This window comes from Camarhynchus parvulus, chromosome 10, assembly GCF_901933205.1.
Source record: "Camarhynchus parvulus chromosome 10, STF_HiC, whole genome shotgun sequence".
Taxonomy (NCBI): Eukaryota; Metazoa; Chordata; class Aves; order Passeriformes; family Thraupidae; genus Camarhynchus; species Camarhynchus parvulus.
Window position 1 is genome coordinate 9,853,500 of NC_044580.1, and position 27,412 is coordinate 9,880,911.

The 27,412-nt window shown below is 38.9% G+C and overlaps 1 protein-coding gene across 4 annotated transcripts in view; it reads right to left on the reverse strand.

Annotated features, from left to right (window-relative positions):
- Window positions 1–27,412, reverse strand: part of FBN1 (fibrillin 1) — a 144,875-nt gene that overhangs the window by 62,800 nt on the left and 54,663 nt on the right. For all 4 annotated transcript variants that reach the window (XM_030954970.1, XM_030954973.1, XM_030954971.1 and 1 more), the window contains exons 9-18: window positions 23,659–23,784; window positions 19,717–19,875; window positions 16,681–16,839; window positions 15,193–15,333; window positions 14,304–14,423; window positions 10,803–10,928; window positions 8,554–8,676; window positions 2,972–3,094; window positions 1,917–2,069; window positions 627–680 (exon numbers count right to left, since the gene is read on the reverse strand). In XM_030954970.1, coding sequence (XP_030810830.1) covers window positions 627–680; window positions 1,917–2,069; window positions 2,972–3,094; window positions 8,554–8,676; window positions 10,803–10,928; window positions 14,304–14,423; window positions 15,193–15,333; window positions 16,681–16,839; window positions 19,717–19,875; window positions 23,659–23,784 — 1,284 coding nt within the window. The remainder of the gene's footprint in view (window positions 1–626; window positions 681–1,916; window positions 2,070–2,971; window positions 3,095–8,553; window positions 8,677–10,802; window positions 10,929–14,303; window positions 14,424–15,192; window positions 15,334–16,680; window positions 16,840–19,716; window positions 19,876–23,658; window positions 23,785–27,412) is intronic.

Sequence of the window (27,412 nt, forward strand, 5' to 3'; positions counted from 1 at the left end):
TTAAACTAGGGATCAGAGATTAGATTTAGAGAGGCCCATGTACTAATACTCCCCCTATCTCCTGATTCATAGCATTTCCAGATGGCATCACTTGCCAAAGCATTAATATCCCTCCTTTCTGAGTGCTTTTCCCTATCTACTGCCAGCAAATCTACTAGTGAGCACTGGCTGATTTAAGAGTTTGCAGTTTCACAGTTCTATGACTACAAAGCTTTCATTGTAATAATTTCCTTCTTCTCTACAGTTAAACAAACCCTGGCCTATTTTGACAGATGAAAACATGAGTAAGCTCAATGTTCAATATGGCTTTATTCTTCAGGATGATTTCACCTGAAATATGCAAATATGACTTACATATAAAGTCATGTAGGTAATGACACTTCTCATAAATTTGTCATTATTTCGTAATGACAGTTACATACACTCCATGATGTAAACCAGAGAGGCCCCACTGGTGAAATGGCATCATCCTGAAACTCCATGCTCCATTCATTTCACCCTAAACCTGTCTCCCATTCTCTTCTGTCACCATCCCCACCAGCACAGCTAACAAATTAAGGATATCAAGGTAACACTTTCAGACAAAAGTGCTATATATAAATTTAAATAACATTAGGTGATCTTACCATTTCCTCCTGCAGTCATGCCAGTTCCACTGCTACACAGAGCCTGATATTCAGCTGGAAAAATTATTAAAAAACTTATTGGAATATTCTTTCTTAGCTCATTGCTTTCAGCATCACCATTGACAGTATGGCGATTAACTATTCAAAAGAAGTAACATGCCTTCCAATTCTTCTGAAAACATTAATAACCTCACAGTATTCTGAACCTGTGAAGCATTTTAGCAGATTCAAGGTCTGAATCTGCTTATGAAGATGGATGAGTAAAAACCTCACATGATGAACTGTGGCATTTAAGAACAGACATAAACTTCATGCTGATCCTCCTACACAAATGAACCATAACATATTCACAGCAAGATTCTCCAGAACTTTAAGCCCAAGTCCTTGCCCAAGGTGCATATTCAAAGAGACCAGGAAACAGAACATTTTTTCCCATAAATCTGCCCCATATTTAACTTAATTTAGCAGGAGTGTCTTCATGAATTCACAATAGATCAAGGATATCTTATCAAATGGTATAGTTTGTTTATGTGCAACAACAAATTTGCTGAATAACAAGAAACACATAATAAATTGAAGTTTCAAACCAGCTCCCTACAGCCAGTCACCTCCACAAAACCAAGGTCTCTTTAATTTACTGGCTTCACAGCAAGGACTGTGTCAGCAGAGTCTTGTTGGAAGAATTTTCCTAAAACACTTCTGCCCATTGAAATCATTAGGATTGCTTTCTTGCCAGAGAGAAGTTATGTCCCAGACCACTTCATTTGGTGGGGATTTCAGTGACAGACTCAAGTATTTGCAAGAAACTGAACTAGACATTTGTCTGTGCATTGACTACTCAAAGGCAAGGTACTGAATAAGCTACTTCAGATAACTTGAAGGATATAGGAGTCATGCAGCAAACATGTGACTGGCAGGTATACCTTATGGATTTGAAGCTATGAATTAACCAAATTTTTTCCATTAATAACTTGGGTTAAAATTTGTATTTGTTGTTATCTACATCTACCAAAATACAGTTTGTTATCTGAAAATGCCCTCTTTGTTTTTAATGTGCATATCAAATCTAGAGCCAGATATTGTAATTTACTGTTGCTTAAAAAAATTATCTCCTGTAGTCTTAAAACATATAAAAATAAAAGATTGCTCAAAATATGTAACGTATTATACAACAATGTAATCTCCTGATTTAAGTTGCAACGTTAATATAAAACTTTCTTCTACCTTTCTAGAAATAAGTGTATGAACGGAATTTGTAAATGAGAAGATTTACAAGTGAACATGGCATACCTGAATTTTGTGCTGGGCAGGGCTGGCAAGGCTCTCCAAAGGCATAGTCAGTGCTGGCACAGCAGCATTCTGACTTTGTAACTGCACCCGTTAATGGTCTCACACATTGTCCTCTCTTGTAGCCACCATAGCATGTGCTTCGCATATGTGTATCTGGGGGAAGAAATCTCTCTTAATCCTGCCATAGCCAACTATCCTGCCATAAATTATAGCAACCATTAAATGTAGCTCGGGTGTCATAAACACCATAAAATAGCTGTCAAAACAAAGTCTCTTTCACTATTTCCCTCTGCTTTCCAGCCACCTGTATGCACTCCTCTACTAGAGAAAAGAAACTTTTCTTCCTCACGCTCCCAAGAATTAAGGCATACAAATAGTCACTGTATTTAATGACTTAGCATGCATTGGTGAACAACTAGGCAAACAATCAATTCTTAACCTTGAACTAGTGAGAAGCTGTGGGGAAAATGGACAAAGTCTTTGCTCTTTCTTTGCTTGTAAAAAACCCAAGGAAAAGTCATTAATGCTATTCTGGTACGTAAGACTTGATATGTTTATGTTTTCAGGTCCAGGGGTGATTTTTCTCTTTCTTTAAGAACTGGCCCATAAATACCTTTCATGCATATTAGTATTTTATAACCAACACTGAGCTTGTACAGAAATTGGCAGTAAATTGGGTACATCCCATGTTAAAAAGACATGACAGAGTAATTACATCTTTAAGCTTAGTGACAAATGAAGAATTTTACATTGACAAAAACAGGGCAAATTCTCACCTACTCAGAACTGATAGAGCAATAGTCACCTTTACTCTCTGTAGTCTACCTGACCTTATGATTTGAGCCATACTTTTTTTCTCTTTAAATAAAAAGGAAATTAAAACAAGCAAAATGGGCTATTACAGTAAACACTACGGAGTTATTATTAGCCACTATAAGTACTACCCACCATTCCATGAAAAAATGGTAAACTCTACATTCAAACTTGATCTGTTCATCAGACTAGCACTAATATCTTAACTTTGGCTAACTGTGACTCCATTAGGTTTGTCTTACCAACACAGACACGTCCATCCAGTCCTACTGCAAGGCCAGGGAAGCATTCACATCTGAAAGAGCCATCAGTGTTCACACAGCGCCCGTTCATGCATATTCCATCTGTTTCACACTCATTGATGTCTGTTGGAGAACAGAATGAGCTTTATTAGAAGTTAAACTACATAGTGTTCGATGCCTGGCTGAAACTTGCATTTGTGCAGCTTATTTTCAATACATCCTATAGAAAAATATCAAGGGTTAATTGGAAGTAGTTCAAGTAAAGACTTTGTTAGGGATAATGATGAATTTGTTCTTTGAAATAGAATAGGAAAATGCCAAATTCAGGAGAAATAAACAGAACTAAATTATTTTGCTCTCCTTGGAGAATAAAAGGGACTACATTTTCCTGACTTGTTCCCAAGAGGTACGTGTTCCGATTTAAGGGTCATTCAGGCAAAATCATAATTGGAGGAATGAGGAAACTGCGGCTGCTGAGACAAAGGACTTGTGTAGTATATAACAGGACATTCCCTTCCCCTATTAACAGTTCATGTAAGAAATCAGTCCAAATAGCAAATTGAATTTTTCACCTCCTGACAAGGTGCCTTCACAGGGCCACCAAAGCACTTCCTTTCCTCCTGCTGCACATCTGAATCTCCCCAGTCAGCCCCTGCCTGCAGTCCCTGTCTCTCTGGTCATCTGCATGACAATTGGGTTTTCCTACCGGATGCTCATTACAGCCCATTTTAAAAACTTTCAATGAACAGAGTGCACTCCAGCCTTGAAAGGAATTCATTAATGATTTGAGTCCTGCACAAGCCACCATCTTTGCCCAACAATGGCACATTGGACAATAAGGCCCATAGCAATGAAATACAGGAATTAAAACTTATAATATTAAACTATCACATAGAGATGTTAAATTATATATAGGCTGTGTATCCTGATAATAGTAAGATCATTCTCTAGGATGCAGAGAGAATACTATCATTTTAGAAATGATAAAGAAAAGGAGTGTTATAAATATTGTTTGGATGTATTACCTTTATAAAATAATCACTTCATAAGAATTCGCCACACTATATACAAGAGACAGTGTGTGTGACAATTTCCTTTTTTCTGACCTTAAAAGGGCAAATTGAGAGTGAAACACCTCTGTGTTTTACTTAGTTTGTGTTGTTTGGCATTAAAAATGGCTTGTATGATCCAAGATTCCTTCTTCAAACTGCATTTTAAAATAAAAGCTATATTTGAGTACATGGGCTCAAATAATTTTTACTTCACCTTATAATCTTTTGTTCTGTTAAGACAAATCTTAGATGTTTTTTCCACTTTAAATTTAGTCCCTACTCAGTGCAGGTAAAAACCAAGCTGGAATTCAAAATGAGCCCATGCTATTTAATGGTGTAGACTGTAGACAGCTATTTTGGTGAACAACACTGAACTCCTATAACAGATTCTCCTACAAAAAAAAAAAAAAGGAAAAAAGCTTTCCTTTTTAAAGGTTATTTCTAGAAACAGAAAAGCCAAATTACTTCTTTCCCATTTCCTGTAATTCATTTTTTAAAAAAGGATTTGTAACCTAGTAAAGGGAGAAATGTGTCATCTATTTTCTTTTGTACTGATTTAAGAATGTGTTGGAAATACCACTATAGAATTTTTTAAAGGTAAAGTGGGTCACTTAAAATGGTGCAAGTCAGCTGAAAACCTTACTCCTGTAAAGATGGGTAAAAAGCCTCTGCTTTTACCAGGCCTTAGATTCCACAGAGTAAATCAACTTCACCCACAGGAATAAAGTCCAAATTTCTAACCTTGAGAACACTCCACTGTCTTCTGTGGTAAAAGTCACCATTTGGATGACTTAAAATATATTCAACCTGGTTCTGTAAACCCAACTAATCGATTAATTCTCCATGTTCAGTAAGTTTTGCCTTTTCTGCTTAGCTTGCTTAGTAGTGCTAGCTGGGTACACAAAATCCTCTAATTTTAAGCAGGAAAAATTTACTCAGACTATTAAACTACCATTTTCAATTGTCTTGCAATGACTTTTAATTTGGGCAATTCCTGCTGATCTAAAGATTAAAAAAAGTATGGAATAGAAATAATGTTTCAAACTTCTGCATGCCTGATATGTGTTTCTGAACTTATGGTAAATAACTTTAGCATGTCTTGTATTTCAGGGAATATACAAGACTATGGTGTAACATTATTTTTTGGCATGTTATTTCAGAAAGGCTAAGTGGAATTTTTTACCAGACAGTCAAGCATATGCCCTGTACTTATACTTAAATTCCAGCTTTATGGAACTAAGTGTTAATTACATTATCCCCATCTTTGGGTTAGAAGACCTTCCTAACAGCTGAAAACTCAGCTTGGAGGACTCAAACGAGACAGTTATAGAAGCAATGAGTTGCACTCTTCCATTCCTTTGTCAATCCCCTAGCTCTGCAAAAACACACATGTAATTCTCTATCAAAACTGCTCAGGCAGGAAATTAATTTGCTGCAGAAATGTCCATTTGCGCAAACACTCCTTGCACATCCAAACATGACCTTAGAGTTTTGTAGCAATGAGGAACACAGACACATGGAACTCCTTCTTGCTTGCTCCAGAGAAGATCACTTATTGCTACAAACCAAGCCTTTTTATGCCCTAAACTTCACCCAAACAGGCACACACTGGCTGCCTGCCACTGGAGTGTGGCTGTTCATGTGTCCTTTTACCCAATGATGCTCTCTGATCCCATGGTGTCCACGTGTCTCACCAACCAACCACTGCCTCATGCACAGGGCAACCCACGCCAGCCAGGCAACCCCATCTCTGGTCATATGAGCTGTTCTTTACCTCACTCTTAGCTGAACCTTTCCCAGAGTGCTTTCTCTTGCTCACCAGAAGGGAACAGGATTTCTTATCTCCCACATCTTCCCCTTCTTTGTTTGATCAATAAAAACACAGCAAAAACAACTATGCCCCTGACAAAGAGACCCACAGCACAGGAAAACAAAAAGACAGTGTCCACTGTCCCCAGGAAGAGAGTTGCTTTTTCTGCATTTGGAAAGAAATGGCTACTGTTCCGAAGTTCTCATGGCCTGGGCTTGGGAGCTGTACTGTTCAGGCAGGAGGGAGTCCATTGGCTGGAAATGCTGACTTTGACATTACTGAATGTCTTTCTGGAAGCATGGAGCAGGGAATAACTGAAGAAAGTCAGCAGGAACATAACAATATGATGGTAAGTGCAGTGAGACACGAGGCCTCTATTAGCAAGCTGCCTCTGCAAGCTTTCAGGCACAGTAATGTTCCTGGCAGCCCCACCCTGCTCCTGCTTTGGCCACATGGCTGGATGGTGATTAGGCCATTTTTCCTCTCACTGGGCTTTGTCTCAGAGGTGATCAATGTTTCTCCAGATGAGCAGGTGACCACTTTGGACCTGCCGGTGATAGAAGACATGCGTACCTTATCCCCTAGCTGGGCCTTGCCATTGCACACCCTATTGCGGATAAAATTTTGAAAATTGGTTCCACACACACAGCTCTTCAGAGCAGTATCACTCTGCCAGGATCAAAATTGATGATCTGCATTCATCAAATTTAGTGTAAATATTGCATTATCTAGATGTTCTTGAGGAGCCATATTCCCTCTTTTGATTTTTTAATAACATGCACTTCTCTTGGCTATGAACAGTAAAACAATGCATCTAATAAAACAATAAGCGCACACCAAGCAAAAATAAGCAAGGTAATACAACATCAACTGCCTAAATACTTTACCATCACCCAGGGTCTGCAATCACTGGGAGCCCCATTTCACAGTGAGAACCTGAAGGACCTTTCCCAGGAAAGGTTTCCAAGTTTACCTTGAAAAGGGGATCCAGCTTCTATAAGATCACATCAGCAAGCCAAAGTGACTTGATAGCATTTTTAGTGCAGGAACACCTGGGTCTGTTGGCACACTTCCCGACCAGCCGGGACCAGGTCTTGGCCAGAGCCAAGGCCTTGACAGGAAGGGTTTCCCTAAAATATCTTTCAAGCAGACCTCTATCTATATCAGTTGGGAAATTTTCTTAAAATTAGACATTTCTTGCAGACAAGTAGCTAAATAATCAATGGTAACATGAACAACCTACGAACAACCAAAGGAATGCATATACATAATATCTAATAATTATCTTACAGCTAAATCCCTTTACAAAACTCTATGTATTAACATTATGATATAAACAACATATTCAGAATCACTAATCATATTAACTGCTGAAGACCTGGGAATTGTTTCATGATACTTTGGGCAAATGGAAGAAAGGAGACAAATATGAAGAAGGTAAAAAGTGTAATTTGGGTGTCCAGGTTTCAAAATCTGGTTTGATTTTCACCAATAACAACTTTAACATCTAATAAATGTTTGCATGCTCATTCATAAAGAACAAGGCTTAGCGTAAGTGCATAAAGCAGTGGGAGAAATCCTTCTTTTTACTATAAGATTTGTTCCAACTTTCAGTAGGAATCAGTTGAGTTCTCTAAAATTTTGGATAATTGTCAAATATTCCTCCTTTGATGCAGAGAAGTAACATTTCTCTAGGGCCAGAAACCATTTTGACTGTATCCATACTCCTAGTCAGGAGACACATAACAGAGGCTGAACATAATTGTGTTTTAAGTAGGTAGAGTTACCATCCTTTTGGGTAGCATTTCAGGGCACAGACTGATGTAATTTTAAAAAAAAATTTAAAAAACACCAAAGATACTCAAGGCAAAAATTTGGGTTTGGCTGAGCTTCCATCCATGAGTCAAACACCTGTTAATGACACAGAGAGCAGGCAGTGATCTCTGGGAACACAACTGGCTGATGTGCCATGGCCTGATGGGCATTGAAGTCTCACTGACATCCCACACATAGACCAGCTGGAAAACCCCACACAGAGACCAGCTGGAAAATAAGCTTTGGCAAGCACACACATCCCACATGGAAATCAGGTAAGAATTGAAATAAATGCCATTGCTCTAAGTGTGTGAAGGCTGCAGCCAACACAGCCAGCAGCTGCTAAGCTAAGGAGACACTTGTGTGGTAATGCACAATAGTTCATTGCACCCATGCAGCACATGGAAAACACAATCTTGCTGTGGTGCTCATGTCTGCACCTTGGTCACACCAAGTGCTGGGCACTCCTCAGAGATGCTGTATTGTCTAGGAGCACCCAGACAGGAATGGGAGAAAAGCCCAAAAAATGCAACAAGCCAGGATGTTTGGATGGCCAAAGGCAGAATACTTTCAAAGGCCAAACACAAAATGTAAGATACACTGGAACCAATCTGCAGGAGACACCATAGGCAAAAAAACCCCAGCGTTTAATTAGGTCAGATCATGCAGTCCTTGTTCAAAGAATATTTCCCACTGGCTGGCTGGGGCAATTGCTCAACAATGTGGAGAACACTGAGTAGTGTCTTGCACAACGACAAATAATTCCAGTTGATTAAAAAAGCATACCTGCTGAGAACTCTGCCCCATTCCTATTGTTCCCAAGAATCACAAATAAGGCTATTCTTGAAGATACCCAAAGAGACAAGACTCACAAGTTTTGGGAACCCATAATTTCTTGTGCTTACCTGTGCAATAGCGTCCATCAGATGCTAGCTGGAACCCTGGTTTACAAATGCATTTAAAACTGCCATCTTCATTGATGCACATCCCATTGAGGCAAATGTTTCTGATGCTGCATTCATCCATATCTGAAAATGTAGACAATAGACACAATGCTCATAACGTTTAAGCATAAGAACTGTTACTGGTTATAGCCAAAAGATACACCTTAATTTTTTTCTTAGTTGTCAGAGCTATAATGATAATCAGAAACATATGATGGGGCAGACTACACTGTCCTAGAGGATGTGTCAAAGCAATGATTCCATTTTTCATAATGAATCATTAATATAAAAAGGAATGACTCCAAAAAAGCAAAGAGAACAAAAAACGGATGAGAAACTGGACAGCTTAAGAACTTCCACTTGGTAAAATTCATCAAGAAGTGAGAAGGCATGTAATAAAGAGGGTTTGACATCTTAATCTAAATAGAAGCTAGGTTAGAAGCAGCCTCTTGTTTGGAATGTAAATACAATTTTATGTTACTAAGAAGACCTGAAGGGAGAGGAGAGAACATTTGGGTTTGGAGTGAAAACTTTTATGACCTCCACTGGACAAGTCTAAGATTTATGGTATGGAAGAATTCCCAGCACTGTGCTCAAGCATTAATTCTATGGGCACTGCCATCCTCAACCTCCATTTAAAATAAAACCTGCCCCCCCCTTCCTGTATTCAGCATGACAGGCCATACAGAAGGGTACTTACTAATTATAGCTTCATGAAAGCATTATTCATCCTCTGACCTAATGGGATATCATGGAGGATTCAAATAGGGAAAGGTAGAGGTTCTCAGACACTGTTATTCTGAACCCTGCACAGTTACTCACAAAATGGGAAAGGAGAAAAAAAAGGCAAGTACAGAGAATTCTGTTCTTGATTTGAGTAAGCTTTTATATCCTCTCAGTCTTTACTTCGTCCTGGCACAGATGAAATCAGTTTCGGATGTTACATCCAAAAAAATCAGTAGTATTTACCAGTTTCATCTAAAGAACTACACACAGTTACATTAAGGTATGGCACAATGCCATGGTCTTTACTGATTAGTGTGTGTGCATACAACTCAATGCATTACAATGCCAGAGATGAAACTGTTTCATAAGTGGATGCAACAGACATTCTGGCAGCACAAGCAATGGAATTAAAAATGTTTTACCAGACTGCCGATGTCCTGGTTTTTATTACTATTAGCACATGGTATTTGGTGGGAAAGGAAGAAATCAGAATAGAGAGTTTTTCCCCCAAATAGTCTAATTTCCAAATATATTTAGTCAATGTACTTCCATAATAAGATATTTTAAAAGCAGCTTATGGTGCTAAACTGCATCTAAAAAAGAGTCAGGAAAAATAGAGTCTTAAAATGTCTGTCTCTACCAAGGATTAACAGAATCACTACTAGCACATAAAATCACTGGATCATAATGACATTACAATATATTCAGAATCGTGCTATTTTCCTTAATATTGCAGCTGTCTTGGACAGAAATTACACTCCTAGACATAGTGTGTTTTCTTTTTACTTACAGGCTAAGTCAGACAAAAATAATTTATGATTTTTTTTTAAAAAATCGTGTATCTATCCCAACCAGGAATTTTGGCATTAAGTCTTTGAGCTGAATCACTGAGATAATATTCTGCCAAAAATGTTTCTAAGAACAGTGCTTGAAATTCTTTTAACGTATGAATAGATCATTGGGAACCCTCCCAAAGACCTTGGGAAGCATGATAAAGAACATTCTTCTTTTCTTCCCCTTTACTAAAGGTCTGGGAGGTAGGAACACATCAATTATGTTTACAAATTTTTGTTAAAACAATTTTTATAGGTCAGACCAGCCTGCATCTACACAAACCACATTGCTAGTCACCCAGTAAGATCCCATAAAGCATGCTGTTAAGCACACAGTAAAATCAGGCAGCATGTGACTTGTGCTATGTTTTAAAATGTACCACTCCCATCAAAGAAACTGCATTTTGTGATAGTGGTATGTGCTATTTCTCCTGCTGGACAGACATCCCGTTGAGGATTGCCAAGCCAAGGCTCCAGAACTGGCTGCAAAAGACATTTTACTTGCCCTCCCAGATACAGCGAAAGGTATTTGGATATCTGACTCCTTGTTCCTTCCCTTCCCCCCCACCAGGGTCCTTTTCTTTTTCATTGATGTGAATAACCTCTTGCAACTGTAATTACTGATATGGAATGACTTCAGAAAAGTCTTACCTTCACAGTTTTTCCCATCAACTGCCACTTGAAAGCCAGCATTACACACACAGTGAAAACTGCCATCTGTGTTTATGCATCGTCCATTATTACAGATACGACCATTCTGTAAGCATTCATCGATGTCTGAAAGTCAACCAGAAAGAAAAATAACATTTTGGGAGATTCTTTTTTATACCCAAGAGGAATTTTTCCCATTTGCCCTTCCCCCAGGTTTTTAAACCTCCATGGAAATTGTATTACCTGACAAATGATTTATTTTGATTTCCATAACTGAATGTTATGGGGGTGGAAAATGTTTGTCAGCTTGAAATTTCAAGTTGCTGTTAAAGAATTTCAGTGAACACTACCCTGCAGGTTTCTCAAACAAGAATCACAATTTTTGTGGGTTTTTAAAATTTTTGCTCATCATTAAAATATTTTTACTGAATTTTAATTTAATTTAACAGTACCTAACTACTTAAGAAAATATGTGGGAAAGCTTGTCTTTTGCTGCTGCTTTGTAAGATAACAGGAAAGTTCAAGACTTTCCCACCTCAGAAGAATTTCTCCTGCTTACTTTGTATTCGAAACATCAGATCCTCTTTTCCCTCTCTCTGCGGGAGGTGCTTGGCAAGTGCTTTGGAGAACCTGAAGAGTGATATCACACGAGGTTGGCAGCCCTCCCTCTCCTCCAAAGGAGAGGAGAGGAGATGCTGAGACAGACTGTCTAGACATTTTTCAGATTGCTCAGTATTCTCCATCAAGGCCTGGACCATCTCCCAGAGATTCCTGCACACAGGGGACTCAGCTCACAGAGCTCACAACCAGCCCATGCAGACCTGTCTATTCTGCACCCACGCTTCCCAAATACCCTGGGGGTGCCCTTCCCAAGCCGTCTCTGTGGAAATGCATTGCTGCACTTCAGGAAGAAGTGGAGCACAGGGTGTGCTCCCAAATGCCTCTGTTCTCTGGACACTTAGGCCAGGGGAGCTGATGCCTCTAAAATTGTGAACCTATACTTGCCTTCTTAGCAGCATGGTAGTTCTGTGAGGAGTCTAAGAAATCCCTGAAAAATCACTGTTTTGCAAGCAAGCAACCACGCCAGCAGAGGCACGAGCTGCTCAGTGACCACTCACTGCAGCAGCAGCTTGCAGCCCTCCACCAAAAGTGTACAGGCTTCATAAACCTCATCTGATAAACAAGCATCATCAAGCAGCAATGCATAAATGTGAGTTTCCTCTCTGCTCAGTCCCTTTTCACCCCACTTTTCCAGCCCTTGATTGCACCCGTGTCTGGCTTCAGGTACTCCACCAGCTTTCTTCCTTAGGGCAGGCAGAAATGCTACAGCATCTCAAGGCCTTTTAATTTTTGGAGCTCATCTGTTTTTGTATTTTTATGCATCTGATGCCATTTAAATGTGTTGAAAATTAATACTGAACCTCATTGTTCTTTACTTACACACAGCTGATCAGAGTCCCACCACTAGTCCAACATAACATCACCATTTTTTTCTCCTCAGAGAAACTTGCAAAACAAAGTATCCTTCTCAATGAGACATCCAAAATTGCTGTTATCTCCCTGTAAGATCTGACCTCCACTTGTCAGAAATGTTGAGCAGATTATAGTAAGCACTTAGCTGTTAAAGCACACACTGATAGCTAATCATAATAAAATTTCACCTTTTTTTGAGGTCCATTTCATATCCTCTCTTCTGCAATTGAGAAGCATTTTTTTTTCAAATCATTAATCACAATGTGACTATTCACCTATGTCTCCAATTAAGATATTAATTCAGCCAAGCTCCTATTGGAATTATAAGGAATCCTAAGAACAGATGAATCAGTAGCTTGCAATAAAGACCGCAATGTTTAGTCACCAATCAGAGTCATCATGCAGAAAAAATCCTCCCCTAGAACCTCAGAGCAAGGAACAGATAAACATCTGGTCATTATGGAGACTTCGTTTTTCAAGAGCTTGAGAGACTTCATAAGGAACACATTTCCAAAAGCACATCAGCACAGACACATTAGTGCATGCAAAAAAATAAAATCTCTACATCTAAAGTAGTCATGCAAAGTAATTCTACAGCAAATGCTGATTTGGCAGGAACCAGTGCTATATGTACACTTTGCCAAATGCACCCCACTAGCCTTTTTCTTTTCCCTACACTGGTCCTAAAAATTCCTTTAGAAAAACAAGATTCTGCACATCACAGCATTTTCTGTTCTGGCTGTCAAGCAGGCACAGCTCCCATAGACTGCAAAGGAACTGCTAAGTGACCACACTTAAATGCCATTAAGCTACTGGGCTTCTGACAACCATGTGTTTGTGTAATGAATCAGTCAAATTAAAAGTGTGTGACAAAAATGACTCATGAGTAAATTCATCACAGCTGAGACTCCCCTTCAGCACTCCCTCACCACCAGTCAGCTGAACTATGAAGATGCTTCCGCAACACGGCTGCTTGGCAGCAATTAGGTCAAATACTCCCCAGCAACAGGCAGCAGTGCTGCTGGCTCTGCATGTCTTCCTGGACCAGAGGGCAAGACTCTGTACCACAAACACCTTTCTGATTCCCAAAAGGAAGGAAAGAAATGCATGCTAATACAGGTAACTTTCTTCTGGCTTTTTAGAAACTTTCTGCTTCAGACTGAGGGCATGCTCTGCACCCTGCACCCAGTGCAGAAAGCAAAATATGAAGACAAGCTGTGACTCTGAGCATTCAAACATCCTGTTTCATTTAGATGCTTCATTTCTTGTGGAATATCAAAGCAGTCATTTATTCTTCTGCCAGAAATCTCTCATCACGCCTTAATTATAAAGGACTGCATCTATCTACCTTTTACAGTTGAATGCCTACCCCAATTTGGGAGTCACAAAACCCTGACAGAGGGTTGGCTGACTGCTGAGGAGTTATGTGGTCCCACTCCCAGAGGAAGACAGGATGAAGACCATCAGGACTGCAGTCGAATCAGATCTTCAGAATAACTATAATGAGGATTCTGAGGCTTTGCAATCTAGACTTTCCCACTACTTTTCCATATCTAGTTTTCACTGCTGTAATTTATGTTTAGTTGTTTCTCTGGCAGTAAGCAGAGACAACACATAGGCAGTATAATCTTATATTTACTCATTGGAAGCTTTATCTTTCTCCCCAACTTCCTTAGTCTTTTATACATAAAGTGTTTCTCCAGTGAAGGGATGCTTAATTGCCCTTGAGATCTTCAAGCAGCAAAAGAAAATAATGTCTTAATATTAAAAAAAAAAAATCCCAAAAACCCAAGAAAATATCTCTTCTATTTCAAAGCCATAAATAGTGCCAAGATCCTTTTAGCACAAGACAAAATGCCTTTTCTCATAACTCAGTCAGTGAACATCCGCTCCAGCAGGTCAGTCATTTTTACTGCCATACCTGAATTTTTTTTTTTTAAACTCCCATATTTGACCCATCTGTTAAATTTTGCTTGCAAACTATTTTCCCACACGATACAATAGCAGATGTGGCTGTACGCCCATTACCTCGGCACTCTGTTCTGGTGGCCGTGCTCTGATACCCAACTCGACACTGGCAGACGTAGGATCCTTGTGTGTTCACACAGTCTCCACCAACACATGGATTCCTTTCACATTCATCAATATCTGTGGAACATAGACAATACAATTTTATTACCACACTGGCTGCCAGTTATTTTTGCCTGCAGGGGTATTTTATTATTTTGTACTTGGAGAATAGTGCCCTTCAATCCCTAAGAAAAGGGGACATCACTGAGATCTCAAAAAAAATATCCCACGTTTTAAGATAAACAGGATCTGGGAAAAATGAATTTTCAGTAAAATATTGCATGTGTGAGAGATTGAGGCCTTAATCCCACATCCCCACATTCCTGGCTCCACTGAAGATTTTGACAGAACCAAAATCTTGCCTATAAGATACAGTTAATCCGTGCTTCTGTTGTTGAGCTCTTGCTGAGTTCCAAGCCTAAAGGTCTCAAGAGCCCAACAAGATACTACTCATGAATTTAAAAAGGACTTGCAAATCCTACTAAGCCTAAATTTATGATTTTTTTAACAATAGGTCATTGCATACTCAAAAAGCTGGTAGCATTTTAAAGAGACCATTTTCAATAACTAATAAACACATTATAGTAATGGGTTAGTAAAATAAGAAATCCTTGCCTCTGTGTAATTTTGTTATAAGATTTGTTAAATACCATTTTAAAAGGCAAAATTGTTGTAAAAATAAGTTTGCCATTGAAATCAATCAGTTTGTCAAAATGTCTTTACTGGGTTTTTTTTTGGAGGCGGGGCTCTTCTATTTAAGAACTCAGTTATTACATTGTGTGGAGAAGAATGTTTTTTTCTGTAAAATGAAATTCCCCTCTGTGATTTACAGCAGAAAACCACATACCAAGGCATTCCTCTCTACCATGCAGTTGGAATCCTTTGTTGCACTCGCAGCGGTAGCTCCCAGGAGTGGGAATACAACGCCCATTTCGGCAGAGATGTCGGAATGTTTGGCAATAGTCAGTTAAGTTCACCGGCAAGATTGCTGAAATAACAACAGTTGGAAAAATATTTTAATAGTTCATCATAATAGCTTCTGATAATCTACAACTTGCGCAGGATTTTCCATTAAAAATCAACATTTACCTTCCATTGTAATGTGAATTAGTGAAATGGGAGAGAGAAAATGGCACTTTGACTCTTAGAGATTTCTTTGAAAACAGCTAACAACCACAGAAATTTTCATTACGGCAAGTCTGGTTGTGTTTTCATCTTTTGTCCTATCAAAGAGGACTATGTCTGCTCATAGCTAGAGGTAAAGTGGATGTGTGGCACTGCAGGTACTCTACTAAAAGCCTGGAGTAGCAAAGAGGAGGCAGACTGATTCATTATTTTCACTTTCCCAGGTAGCAGTGAGGAGGGCAGGGATAACCCTGGGAATATGCCTGTACTGTCTTTGGCAGGCAGGCATGAGCTGGCTCTGTCCCTGCTACCAGCTGACCAGAAGCTGTGCAACTACGTCAGTGCAGTGTCAGCCTAAGCTAAAATACTTTGCCTCTTAGGCTTATTAGCTCAGCTTGGTGCTGAACCAAGACTAAATAATTTCAGCTGGTGCCAGTGCAAGCAGAGACTGCTTGCATCTGCACAGAGTATGGGCAAAATCAGCTTGTTTACTTGCAAAAGAGTGTGTGGTTATGCCAAATGATTTCAGGTGGCACATGCCTACTCCAGACCACATGGGCATGTAGTAAATTCTCTGAGCAAAGACAAAAAAAGGACTATATTATATTGGTATGTTGCTCTATATTGGTAGTCTGCTCTGGCTTCCTTCTTACTTTAGGGAAAACTAACCCATCCGTGTGTATCACTAAAATAGTTCTTTCTGTGCACTGGGTCAGTCTCAGTGTCCAGCAGAGTACAGCAGAGTTTTGATTAGTACATTTCCTACCTGGCCAAGTGCAAGTGAGGAAAACAACCTGAAAGAAGTTGCTTTCTCTCAGACAAGCTCTTTAATGTAAATATTTTCACAACCTAGTCAAAGAGCTATTCATATTCTGCAGTGCTGACATGCAGCAAAGCTCACAACAGCCTTAAAATAACAATAATGTAACTACTACAATACATGAGCCACAGACAGTGAGAATGTAATTTTTGAAACCCATCTTATCAGGGAAAACACTACTAATGAGATAGGTATCTTGCCACAAGGCACATGGTAGGCAGGCTCTGATTAAAAAGACATCCAGAGCCTCCATGTCCATATAAAGTAAGTAAAAGACACCAACAGCTGAAGGGAGCACACTGCTCCTGAGAAATGCGTGTTTTGAAAGAAGCTAAATGCATATGGTGCAAGGAGAGGTTATTTCAGAGAGGTTATTTCTGTCTCTCTTACGATGCACTGGTGGAGCCCGAGATGGATAGATGATTTCTGGATGTGGAGGAGGGTAAACCCCAGGAATGAGTGGTGGAGGGATGACATCAGGACGGGCTGGAGGAAGGTCAGGTCTTGCTGGCAGCATAGCAGCTACTGTGCACAATTTACGGTACTCGTCTGAAACACAAAAACATCAATGCTGTTTTAGACTCTAGCAGCCTGTTCCATTTAATCCAACACTCCCCCTTTTTGCAGTGCTTCAGATTAGCAATAACAAACCTTAAATAATCTGGAAAATGTGAGCCTATATGTTTTCTTCATAGCAACAAGCTTTGCTCTCTGAATTGAGTCATTAATCCACAGAATCTCAAGACTACTTGTCAGAAAGACTGCCAGTAAAAAGGTAACAGAATTGATATTCTGGACATGAAATTGAACAGTGAGGCAGAGACCTGATCCTAATCTACTTAGTCTTCTTTCAAGCAAAAATCTTTGGTGAACTCAGCGTGAAGTTTACCTAGAGAAGGACTTCTGGATTTGATCCCAAGTTAATTTAACAGAAAGCTTGCCACAGAGTTAGAAAAATACTGAACAGGGAAAAAAGCCCAGTTTCAATCAGGTTTCTTAAAAGTTAACCTCCTAAAACAAAGAAATACAAATATAAGCAATGAGGCAAAACCAATTAGAGAATGAATACACTAACACTATTTCCCTGGGAAAATTAAGTTTGCCAATAAAAGCAGAAACCAAATAAGGTGCAGTCTAAGCAGTGTAGCCAAAGAGAAACCAAGTCAGATCCACATAAATTCATCCTTTTCCAGGTGATGGGAATGATCTATGACAAATGATCTATTTTGCTGTAAGAGCAGTCTGTGGTGTATGTGTTGCATTCTCCTATTCTTTATCTCTATTAGTGGCATCTGCCCTACTGCCCCACTTTTCCTCTTGCCCATGACTCTTTTGTCTTCAGGAAGTGTGGGTTTGGAACTTGCAATCCAAAAAATGCAGAGTATCACAATTAAAGACCACATTCCAGCTGACCTAATTAATGTTAACAATTTGTGTGCACACAAGTAATTATTTGTGCAGTCAACATCTTTGAACTTCAAAATTTAAAGTCTGTGGAAAAACAGGGAAGAGGAATTATATAATGGAGGAAAAAATCTAGATATTGAAACAATATGAAAAACAAGAACAGAAAAATAAAGTAAATGTTGGGAGAAGTAAACCGGGTATTTCAGCCTTCAACACTTTCATCGTGTCTGCTTCCACCTGTAAAACACATTAGAAGCTCTTCCTGAATCACAGAGGATTTGTTCAGCAAACACCATAACCTAAAGTTCTGCTTTTCCTGATTATGATGTTTGCATTTATTTCATGCTGTTGGGTGATCAGTTTGCTTCATGTGTCACTACATTTCACCCTGTTGTTCCTTTTAGTCTTTTAATAGTGTCAGTGTTAAACGCCGTTATTCCACATAAAAAATTACCACCATATTATAAAAAATTACAGTGCGAGCCTTTTTTATTGCAACTTCAATTTCCATGTGTAATTCCTAGCAATTTTGTAGTTACCATTTTGTAGTAGCAACTGGGTCTGATGCCCATATTTAAAATGCAAATACTCAGTTATATTATGCAGCTAGTGCTCCCCTTTATATTGCAGTAAATTTCCATTTCAGAGTTAAAGATGCTTTGGGCCACTGACAGCTCTAAATTCCTTGTCTTGCCTTCTCAGGATATGCTATGTAAGGAATATCTGAACTTGATTACATAACGACAGCAATACCTTAAATGCATGTAAAGCTTTTCAAAGAATTTCAAAGCACTTTTAAAAAAAGTAATTTATAGTCTCAATTTATGGCTGAGGTCAGAAGCAAAACCAAAAAAGAAGTGGCATGTAACCATGATCTGGAAGACCTTGCATGGATTTATGAGTCAGGAAGTCCTGGGTTCTAGCTCCTTCTCCATGACATCTCAGTCTGCAGCTCTGGCCAAATTACCTTACTTTTCCACCCAGTTTACTCACCAGTTAGATATGAACAATTAGAAAGTATTTGAAGAAAGCAAGAACTGTGTTAAGACTGAAAGATTTCTCGTTGTCTTCCTATTTCAGAGGGTTGTCAATAGAGTGCATAGTTAGCATTGTTCTAGCCAGTTTTGAGCTTTTAACATGTTTAAATATTATTAATGAGACAGTGACAGAAAGTCTTCCAACAGTTCTGACTGCTTAATTTCTGCTCCAGTATTATGCAGTTTCACTCAAAGGATTAAAAACAAGAGTAATAAAAACTCCCATATATGAATTCTGACAATTTCTTCAGTTACACTGCTATAGTGTTACAATCCCATTCCTTCATAAACTCTGCACCTCCCTTAACCACCTCCTATAAATTCTTAAATTTCTTGTATTCTCCTCTTCTAAAGGATTTTATTAGGTCTCCAGTCCTAAACAATCTCAAAATCAGCTTCCCTCCAGTCCGTCATACTTAGTTTAACAATCTTCTCCCTCACCATCTTCTCTCAATTCAAGTGATACATTATCTGAGGATCTCAATACACAAGGAGGCAATAAAGAATTTTGGTAGCAGAGAGAAATCATTTTCTGTGTCAAATTTCAGGAAATATATGGTATTTCTGTCATGGTATATGACAGAAAGCTTGTCATGAGGTAGGAAATCCCTGTTCCCAATGAGAATGAAAATGCAGAAGGATTAGGGATGTATTAAAAGGGTCTAGAGGAAGTAGCTTCAAGAGGATTTTGAAAACAAATCTGAAGCAGGTAAGGTCAGAATAACTTGACTATAAAACACTAATTAGCCACAAATAATTCTTTCTGTCTGCTTGTCCTCCTGGGGGTCCTGAGCACTCTTCCACATAGGAGGCTTTGCTTGAGCAGGGGAGTTGGACTAAACAATCTGCCAAGGTGCCCTTCAGCCTCAACCATTCCGTGTAGCTCTTTAATGAAAACATTACAGCTAAAACACCAACCAAAACGAAATGACTGCTAATTCAGTGCTGAGGCATGCTGAGTGGCGCTCAGGAGGGTTCCTACCGGTGGATCTGATGGGGCACATCTCCGGAGCGGTGGCGGGGGCAGGTGACCAGCAGCGGCCGCTGTCACAGCAGCACTGCATCTTGGACAGGGGCTGCGGCAGCTGGCTGCCACAGCGCCCGTTGCTCAGCGTGGAGTAGCAGAATCCAGGGCGCACGTCTGCAGAGAGAGGGAAATGGATGGGTAATCGTCAGTTCAACGAGAAACGTGGCTTCCACAAAAGAGAAAGGTCCCATTGTTCTGGAGTGATTTGTATTATCAGTGGCATAGCCCTTGCAACATTACAGGAATCAGAAAAGCAAAAAATCTAGTCAATAATTGGGCTGCTTTGGACTCAAGTGTAACCTGTGGGAAAGCAGCAGCGAAATATGGAGCTGCAATGCATTAAAGGATGCAAAAATGCAGTAAAAACATTTATTCAGTATGTAACAACATAGGCTTCCATGGCCCTAAAGAAAAATTGCAGTGTCATCTTTATTAAAGATAGGACCAGATATTAAGTCTTGATTTGAAAGCACTGACACACAGCAATAAATTCACAGCATTGCAATTCATAAAGCATTAGCTCATTTTTCATTAGTCATGGCTTCTCTAGCTGAAGTATGTAGTGATTTGACAAGATATAGGCTTGCAGGCAAGAAAGTGCAACACAGTTTTAACTGGTGCAATCACACTGTTTATGGAGATCGGTTGGCTTCCTGTCTGAAAGGGTAAGCATGTGCTGTACAAAGAATGTCCTGTACCCAGATTTTATAGACTCAGCTCTGTGCAATGTTGTTAGAGATAGCTCAGCTTAGAGAAGGACAAGAACATGTGGATGGGATTAAAAAAAAATCATAAAACATAATCTTGTGATACCATCTGAAGCTTTGAGGAATTGTTTCACAATATGTCACATCATGTCAAACTCAATATAAGCTGTAATGTGATTTGACACTGCATGATAAACCAAACCAAGTTTGTTTCTAAAATATACAAATAGTTGCTGTCAAAATGTAGTGGAAAAAGTTGCAGATCTAGTCTTACAGCAGCAGACATCATTCCCTAAAGAAACAGTATCTCAATTACCCAGGGCATGGTGGATTCATCTGTCCAGTACCAGTGCTTTCCAGAATTCAGTAGCTACACAAGTGGATGTAAAAAAAAGCAGGGGAGTTTCTTACTGTTTTGAGGAAATTGACATATAGTGACATGTTGTGAGAATCTGTGATAGTTCTGTCTTTTATTACTTGGAACCCTGCACATGGATATTACTGACAATACAGCTAAAAGAGTCAGTTGGCCTTTATTTCCAAACTTTATTTAGATCATTCATATTATCCTATGATGGAAACCTGAAACAGAGAACAAAAAGTCAGGTTTCAGTTCTACTACCGGTTCTTTATTTTCTCCTGGAGCCCAGCTAAACTGCCACACATATTTACTCCTTCATCTACCCTCTTAAAAATCAAATAGAACTCCTTGGAGTTGAAACTGTTCTCCACTACCCCTGGAGAAATATTCAGTGGTTTGGACTGATGGTGGGGTGCATGGGAAGAAGGAAATAATCTAACAGACCTGATCATCATCTTTTGTAATTGATCCTTCTCCATTTTGGTCAGTACCAACTTTTGAAACATTTAAGAGTAGTTATGGAAAGTGGAAAAGGAATCTACATGCGATCTGTGCAAGTACACAATGTGCCATGAAGAGATAAGCACACAGCAAACACCTGTATTTACCTACAATTATAAGAGTGTGTCCAAAAGCCACAACATTTTCAGAAAAAAAATCAGCAATTTTATGAGAAAAATACCAAGTCTTTCCATATTCCTAATCAGAAGGCATTTTTCTTACTTTTTCCCCCTTCCTCTTCTGCTCCAAATGGTAAAAACACAAAAACCAGGACAAGAACAGCAGGAAATTACCTTTATCTGTTTCAGTTGTCACTATTCATTGTTTTTACAAAAAATTACAGTCTTTTGAAAAGGCAAAAAAATCACCACGAGAATAAATTTCAATAAAAACGGGTCTCTCAAAAAGAAGAAATGTAAAAAGAGGCCGTCAAAAAGTAACACAGACCAAACAAATTTATGCCAGTTGGAAGTATGGGCTTAGCAACTTTCTTCTCTGCACTTTTCATGCACTTGGGATGAGATGCCTTACTCTTGTTTCTGCTCTTCAGCTCTAAGAGATAATATCTTTGCTTTGTCTATTCTTAAGATTTCTTATTCTATTTTTAAGATTTGTAATAATGGAGCTCCTGGTGCATCCGTTGGATATCTGGCCCCAGTGCTGCTGAGCTGGAGTCCCCTGAGGGATACATTTCTCAGAAGCATTTCCTCCTCTCTAACAGAACACACACATCCAGCTAACACTTTTCACTTAAGACAGGCATGTTGTAATTAAATCAAGATTACATGTTTTGCCCAGCACTAACACAGATCTGAGCTCTGTCACTGTGAATATGGCAAGAATGTGTCTGCAAATTAGACAAGAATCCAAAATATCTGCAGACAATTGATAGTGCTTCCCATTTAGCACATTTTGCCTTGAACACAAAGCCAAAATTTCAATGATGGCTCATAGTCTGACATATTATTTATCATACCTTGTCACCATTTAAAACTCCAATTCTTTAGCTGAATTACTTCAGCCTACAAACACAGGGGGTAAAAATGCTGAGAAACTGCAAGAATATGACATGGGTCTGAATGTTGGGCAGCCCTGACAGAGTGGTGACTATAAAAAGTAAAAAGCAAATGCAAATTCCGCATCTCTAGAAAATTTTTGTTATGGAAAGGTAAATCTTGCTCAAAAATATTAAGTAGAGGCAGCTTAATATTAATTAATGATTTAATGATCCATAGCAATTTAGAAGCTATTCATCTGAAGCAATAAAAGCAACTCCCATTGGCATTTTAAGTGTACAGTATGGATCAAATCTACAGGAAATCTATTCTTGATGATGGAAGGAAAGCAGTTTATTTCTTACAGCCTGCAGAAATCGAATGGCACCATTCAAAATTAATCATAACCCAAACTACTTGCAGATCTCTTGGGAAAGTTAGTATTATTTGGTACTGATCTCTGTGAACTTTGGGATTCTTCCCAATTTTTTTCCAAAATTATTTCCTACCAAAGGTACTAAACAGGATGTTGTATTGGTTCCTAGTGCTGGCACTGTGTAAGAACCATTAAATAAATATGCTAAAATTGAGGAAATAAACCTTTCACTTGATTTTTGCCCAAAATTCAGCACTGGCACTGAAAAAATAAATTACTGCACAAAAATGAGAAAAAAACCAATTAATTAACTACTCGACCTGCCTCAGAGCAGGCTGTTAATGCTTCCCAGAAGCATTAACTGCTAACACTGTTCTTTCAGGGCTTTGGCACTGCAGTGGCAATCATTTCATTCACAAAGCTCTCTGGTTCCCAGTCCAGCCTTTGGAAGATGGGTTCTGCTCTACCACAGTGGAAGCCAGAGAGAACAGCTCTGCCAAATCATCAGCGTCATAAAAGCACATAAAAATATCCCATACTCAGTTTATCACATTACTTCCTTTAATGACAAAGGCCTGCAGTCGGGTTATAACAGTTGGAATGCAAATTTGCTTTTCTAAATGAGTGCTGAATATAAAACAGACTAAATTAAAGACAAGCATGAGAGCAACAATACCAAGGAGACCTGTAAACAAGTTCTAAGGAAACAAATATGACATAACAGAAAAGCTGCAGTAGAAAAATAAAAGAGGTCTCAAAGAAGATCAAAAAAAGAACTATCCTGCAAATGGAAAACTCATTTCAGAATACATATACAGGCATGTGATGTACTTCTACATAAAAGAAGGATTTCAAGTTCCCAAGTTGAAATATGTTTCTGACACATTGTTACCCATTCTTGATGTTAATGAATTGTTATAACACCTACTGTCCTATTGTTCACAGGATTCTACTCACCTATGCATTTCAAGCCATCAGGAGCTGTATAAAACCCTGGAGGACATTTGCAGAAGTAACTGCTAACTGTGTTTGAACACTCTCCTCCGTCACAAATTCCAGGAATGGTGCTACATTCATCAATATCTTTAAGACAAAAAGAGGTGCAGAGGCAGGTTAGCTAAATTAGTTTTGGCACAAGAAAAGGTTTTATAATTTTATAGTTAGTAGTAATAATCAAATTCAGGGCATAATCAGTAATTTTGAATTAGCATCTTTCGTTAGGCATCTTATAAACAGAAATGAAAGAGAATCTAAAAAAATATTGCATCTGCAAATTTAAAATAAAGTATCTATAAACTGCAAACATTTTACTGCTTAATATGGATGGATGAACATCTTCAAACTGCAGAAATTTACTAATTCTAACAAAACTGTAACTCATCCAATCTGAATTCTGCATACTAGAATTAAGAAAACTGTGTTGGGACCAGAATGAGTACTGTGTAATGAACACAGTGATCAGGAGCTGGACCATTCTCTCCAGCAGCACAGCCTCTCCTGGTACACACTGAGGCACTGCTTCAGGACAGACTCACAGGGACACGTACCACCCATTGAACTGCCTGTCTCTCTTACTGCACTCGGGTTTCTCTTGGAAATACCCCACACAAAAGCACTGAGCGGCTAGGTATTGTTCAGCTAATGCAATCTGACAGAATTACAGCTCAGACTAAGATGACTGCAGGCAACAAAAATTATCTTCTCTGACTTTGTCCACTAAATCAATGTTCAGAAGTTTCAACGGGTTTCTAGAGTGCAACCAAAACATCTACTGCAGAAGCCAGGCAGTGTCCATAATTCTCCCTACATTTTGGCAGTGATTTTAAAATAAAGTTTCCATATCATGATTATCCCCACTAACAAATCTCAATCCATATACTAAATCATCATCATAGATACAATGTAAAAAAATTTTCAAATCTGCAGAGAAAAAACCTAACAAATTCTTACAACTCATCATAGCTGCACAGAGGGAACTTGAAGGGTTTCTTCCACAGCTAGTTTATATAAGCTACAGCTATGTGAATAACGACCTATGTCAGCCCCAAGGGTTCCTTAATTACCACCAGTAGCCTGCCTGGGATGTGTAGTTACTTTCCCCTTGGTTTCCAGTGACTGTCCTAACAATGCAGCTGTATCTAATTAGCACTGCCCTCATCTCCTTGGAACCTGGAGTTCTGCTGAGCTTAAAAACAGCTCACTTTTTTCCATGGTACCTACAAGAGGAATCAGGCAAACAGAGCAGAAAAGGAGGGTATTCTCTAGACTGATCAATGACATCTGCTTGTCACAGCAACTACAATCACCCAGCTGCTCTCCTGACAGGGAGCATCCAGCTAGAAATAATGGCATCAGAGGACTCTACCCAACCTCTCCTCCAGAGATCTATGAAAACACAGACACATGACTCTAATAATGATTTCACCAGCCACAAAAATTTCTGAGAAGAAATACTTCAACACCACCCAACAGACCAAGGCAAGGAGTGAATAATACTGTAGTCATTAAAAAGGACTGGAAGAGTTTAATGTAACGCATAAATTGGAATTTGGCCCCAACAGATGGGGGAACACCCAAAGTCCCACAGGACCATTAATGAGCATCTTAGCAAGTAAAAAGGATCTCAGCTCTACTTCTTCCGTGAAGACAGTAATATAAAAACTAACAACTCCTGGTCTCCTAGGTAAAGCATGGGATGCTGTAATATTTTTGTGGCCCCTTGCCTTTGCATGAAAGTAGTGGAGGGACTGGGATGGCACAGATAACTCAAGTTTGCAGACTCAGCCATCCTAAGTGGAGCAGGGCCCTGGGTCCCCTGTGCACACATTCTTCCCCAGCATCTTGCTGGTTGTCCTGATGTGGGTCACATTCCTCGCTTGGGTGTGTGAGAGGGGTGTGACCTTTTTTTCACTGCTACTTCGAGGATGTTGCCAAAGACTCAAGTCCGAGTGCCCTGGGAGCACTACTAAGAGACTTCTGGCTTCTGCTCCAAGATTATACACCACAGGAGTCCCACAGGTCTCAGTGACAAAAAATGCGGAAATTGAATTTTGGTCTGAATAAAGCCCTTAATTAACAGAGAAAAATGCAATCGTAAATGGATCAGATTCAAGCATTTTCTGACTCAAATTCACCAATGTTTATCTTAAAGTCAGTGTTGCCACTGTTTATATAGAGTCCGGCCTTTTTAAAAGCAAAATCATCACTCTTTATTTTAGGGTTGAGCCTAAACCCAAACAGTATTTCACTATTTATATCAGTGTTGACATAAATATAAGCAACATTGTTGTTGCTAAGTATGTGAGTTTTACAAAGGTACATATATTTGATTTACTTGCAGACTTAAATGTCACACCAGAAAAAATTACTCCCCCAGTCACCACCAAAACTAGAATTTACCTCAGCAGCAGTGCAAATCGAAAAGAAATGGTTATATCAAACAGTGAAATAATGTAGCAGTTAAAATACAGATTTCCACCAGCTATGCTAACAAAGAGAACCTTGGCCTACCCCTCCCCTTATCCATCTTGATGTTTCTCTACCTGTCCTTGACAATTGCTTTTATGATCTTACTTTAATGGAGACCCCCTAAAAAATAGTAATGTAATTCAGCAGGTAGCTCCCAGTTGAACTAAATCAGTGACCAAGGACATGTTACAACTGCTAGAAGTCCTACTTGCTAAAATCGAAGCTAAACCAAGCAAACAATCAGATGTTATTCATTATGTATCAGAATTAAATATAGCTAATTACTGTGAGCCAAAAAACTTGTCTTATATTGACTTATAAAATTCAAAAGATAATTTAGAAAGAACAGGACAGATGGGCTGTTGTTGCATGATCATGCTTTTAAATGTTGTGTTTCTACCTTATTTCATGCCACTGGTATAAAGGTGCTTTTAATTCTCTGAATTGTATTCATACCTACACAGTTTTAACTAAAATTGCTTGGTGTACTGAAACTAACTGTCTGCAGAGATTCAAAAATCAATAGGTATGAATTTGAAGAAGGAAAAATTCACCTGATCTTCGCATCCTGCAAAGAGATTTCACAAAAGGGGGAGGAAATTTGTGGCAGGATTTGGGAACACAGCAACCTACACCAGGTTCTTGAGTTGACTTCCTTTAATGTTAGCAAGTGCAGGCTCTTTGGGTAGTCATTGTTTGGGTTTTTTTGTTATTTGGTCGTTGGTTGGGGTTTGTTTTTAAAATGATTCAGCAATTGAAAAATACCATCAAAATGTTTATGAGATTCAGCCTACAGCTCTCAGCTTTTCATGCACAAATGCTTAACAAGGCACATGTTCAGTCTCTCCTATTCACCACATTCTTGGTACTTCATCCACAGAAGGAAACACTTGCAATGTTGCTCTATTCTAAATGTAGGTTACATTCTGCCAAAATCCTTGGCAGGCAATATGTAAACCACGCGGTGTACAAGCTTTTCTGAAATTGCTCTCCCTAACCTGCAAATAAATTCTAAAGTTTTGCCTAAAATAGCTATTTTTCTTTTGAAAGAGTAATTCATAATTCTTCTAAAATGACTAAAAAGTTTTGAGTGCTTCTTAAAGAGAACTTGATGCAAGAAAGGATGGTGAATGCACACCTTTCTCTCACAAATAATTTTATTGTACTGAAAGTTGGCATTCCAAAATCACTAGCCACTTATGAAACTTGTCCACTCAAGTGAATTTTAGTCTAATGACTGAAA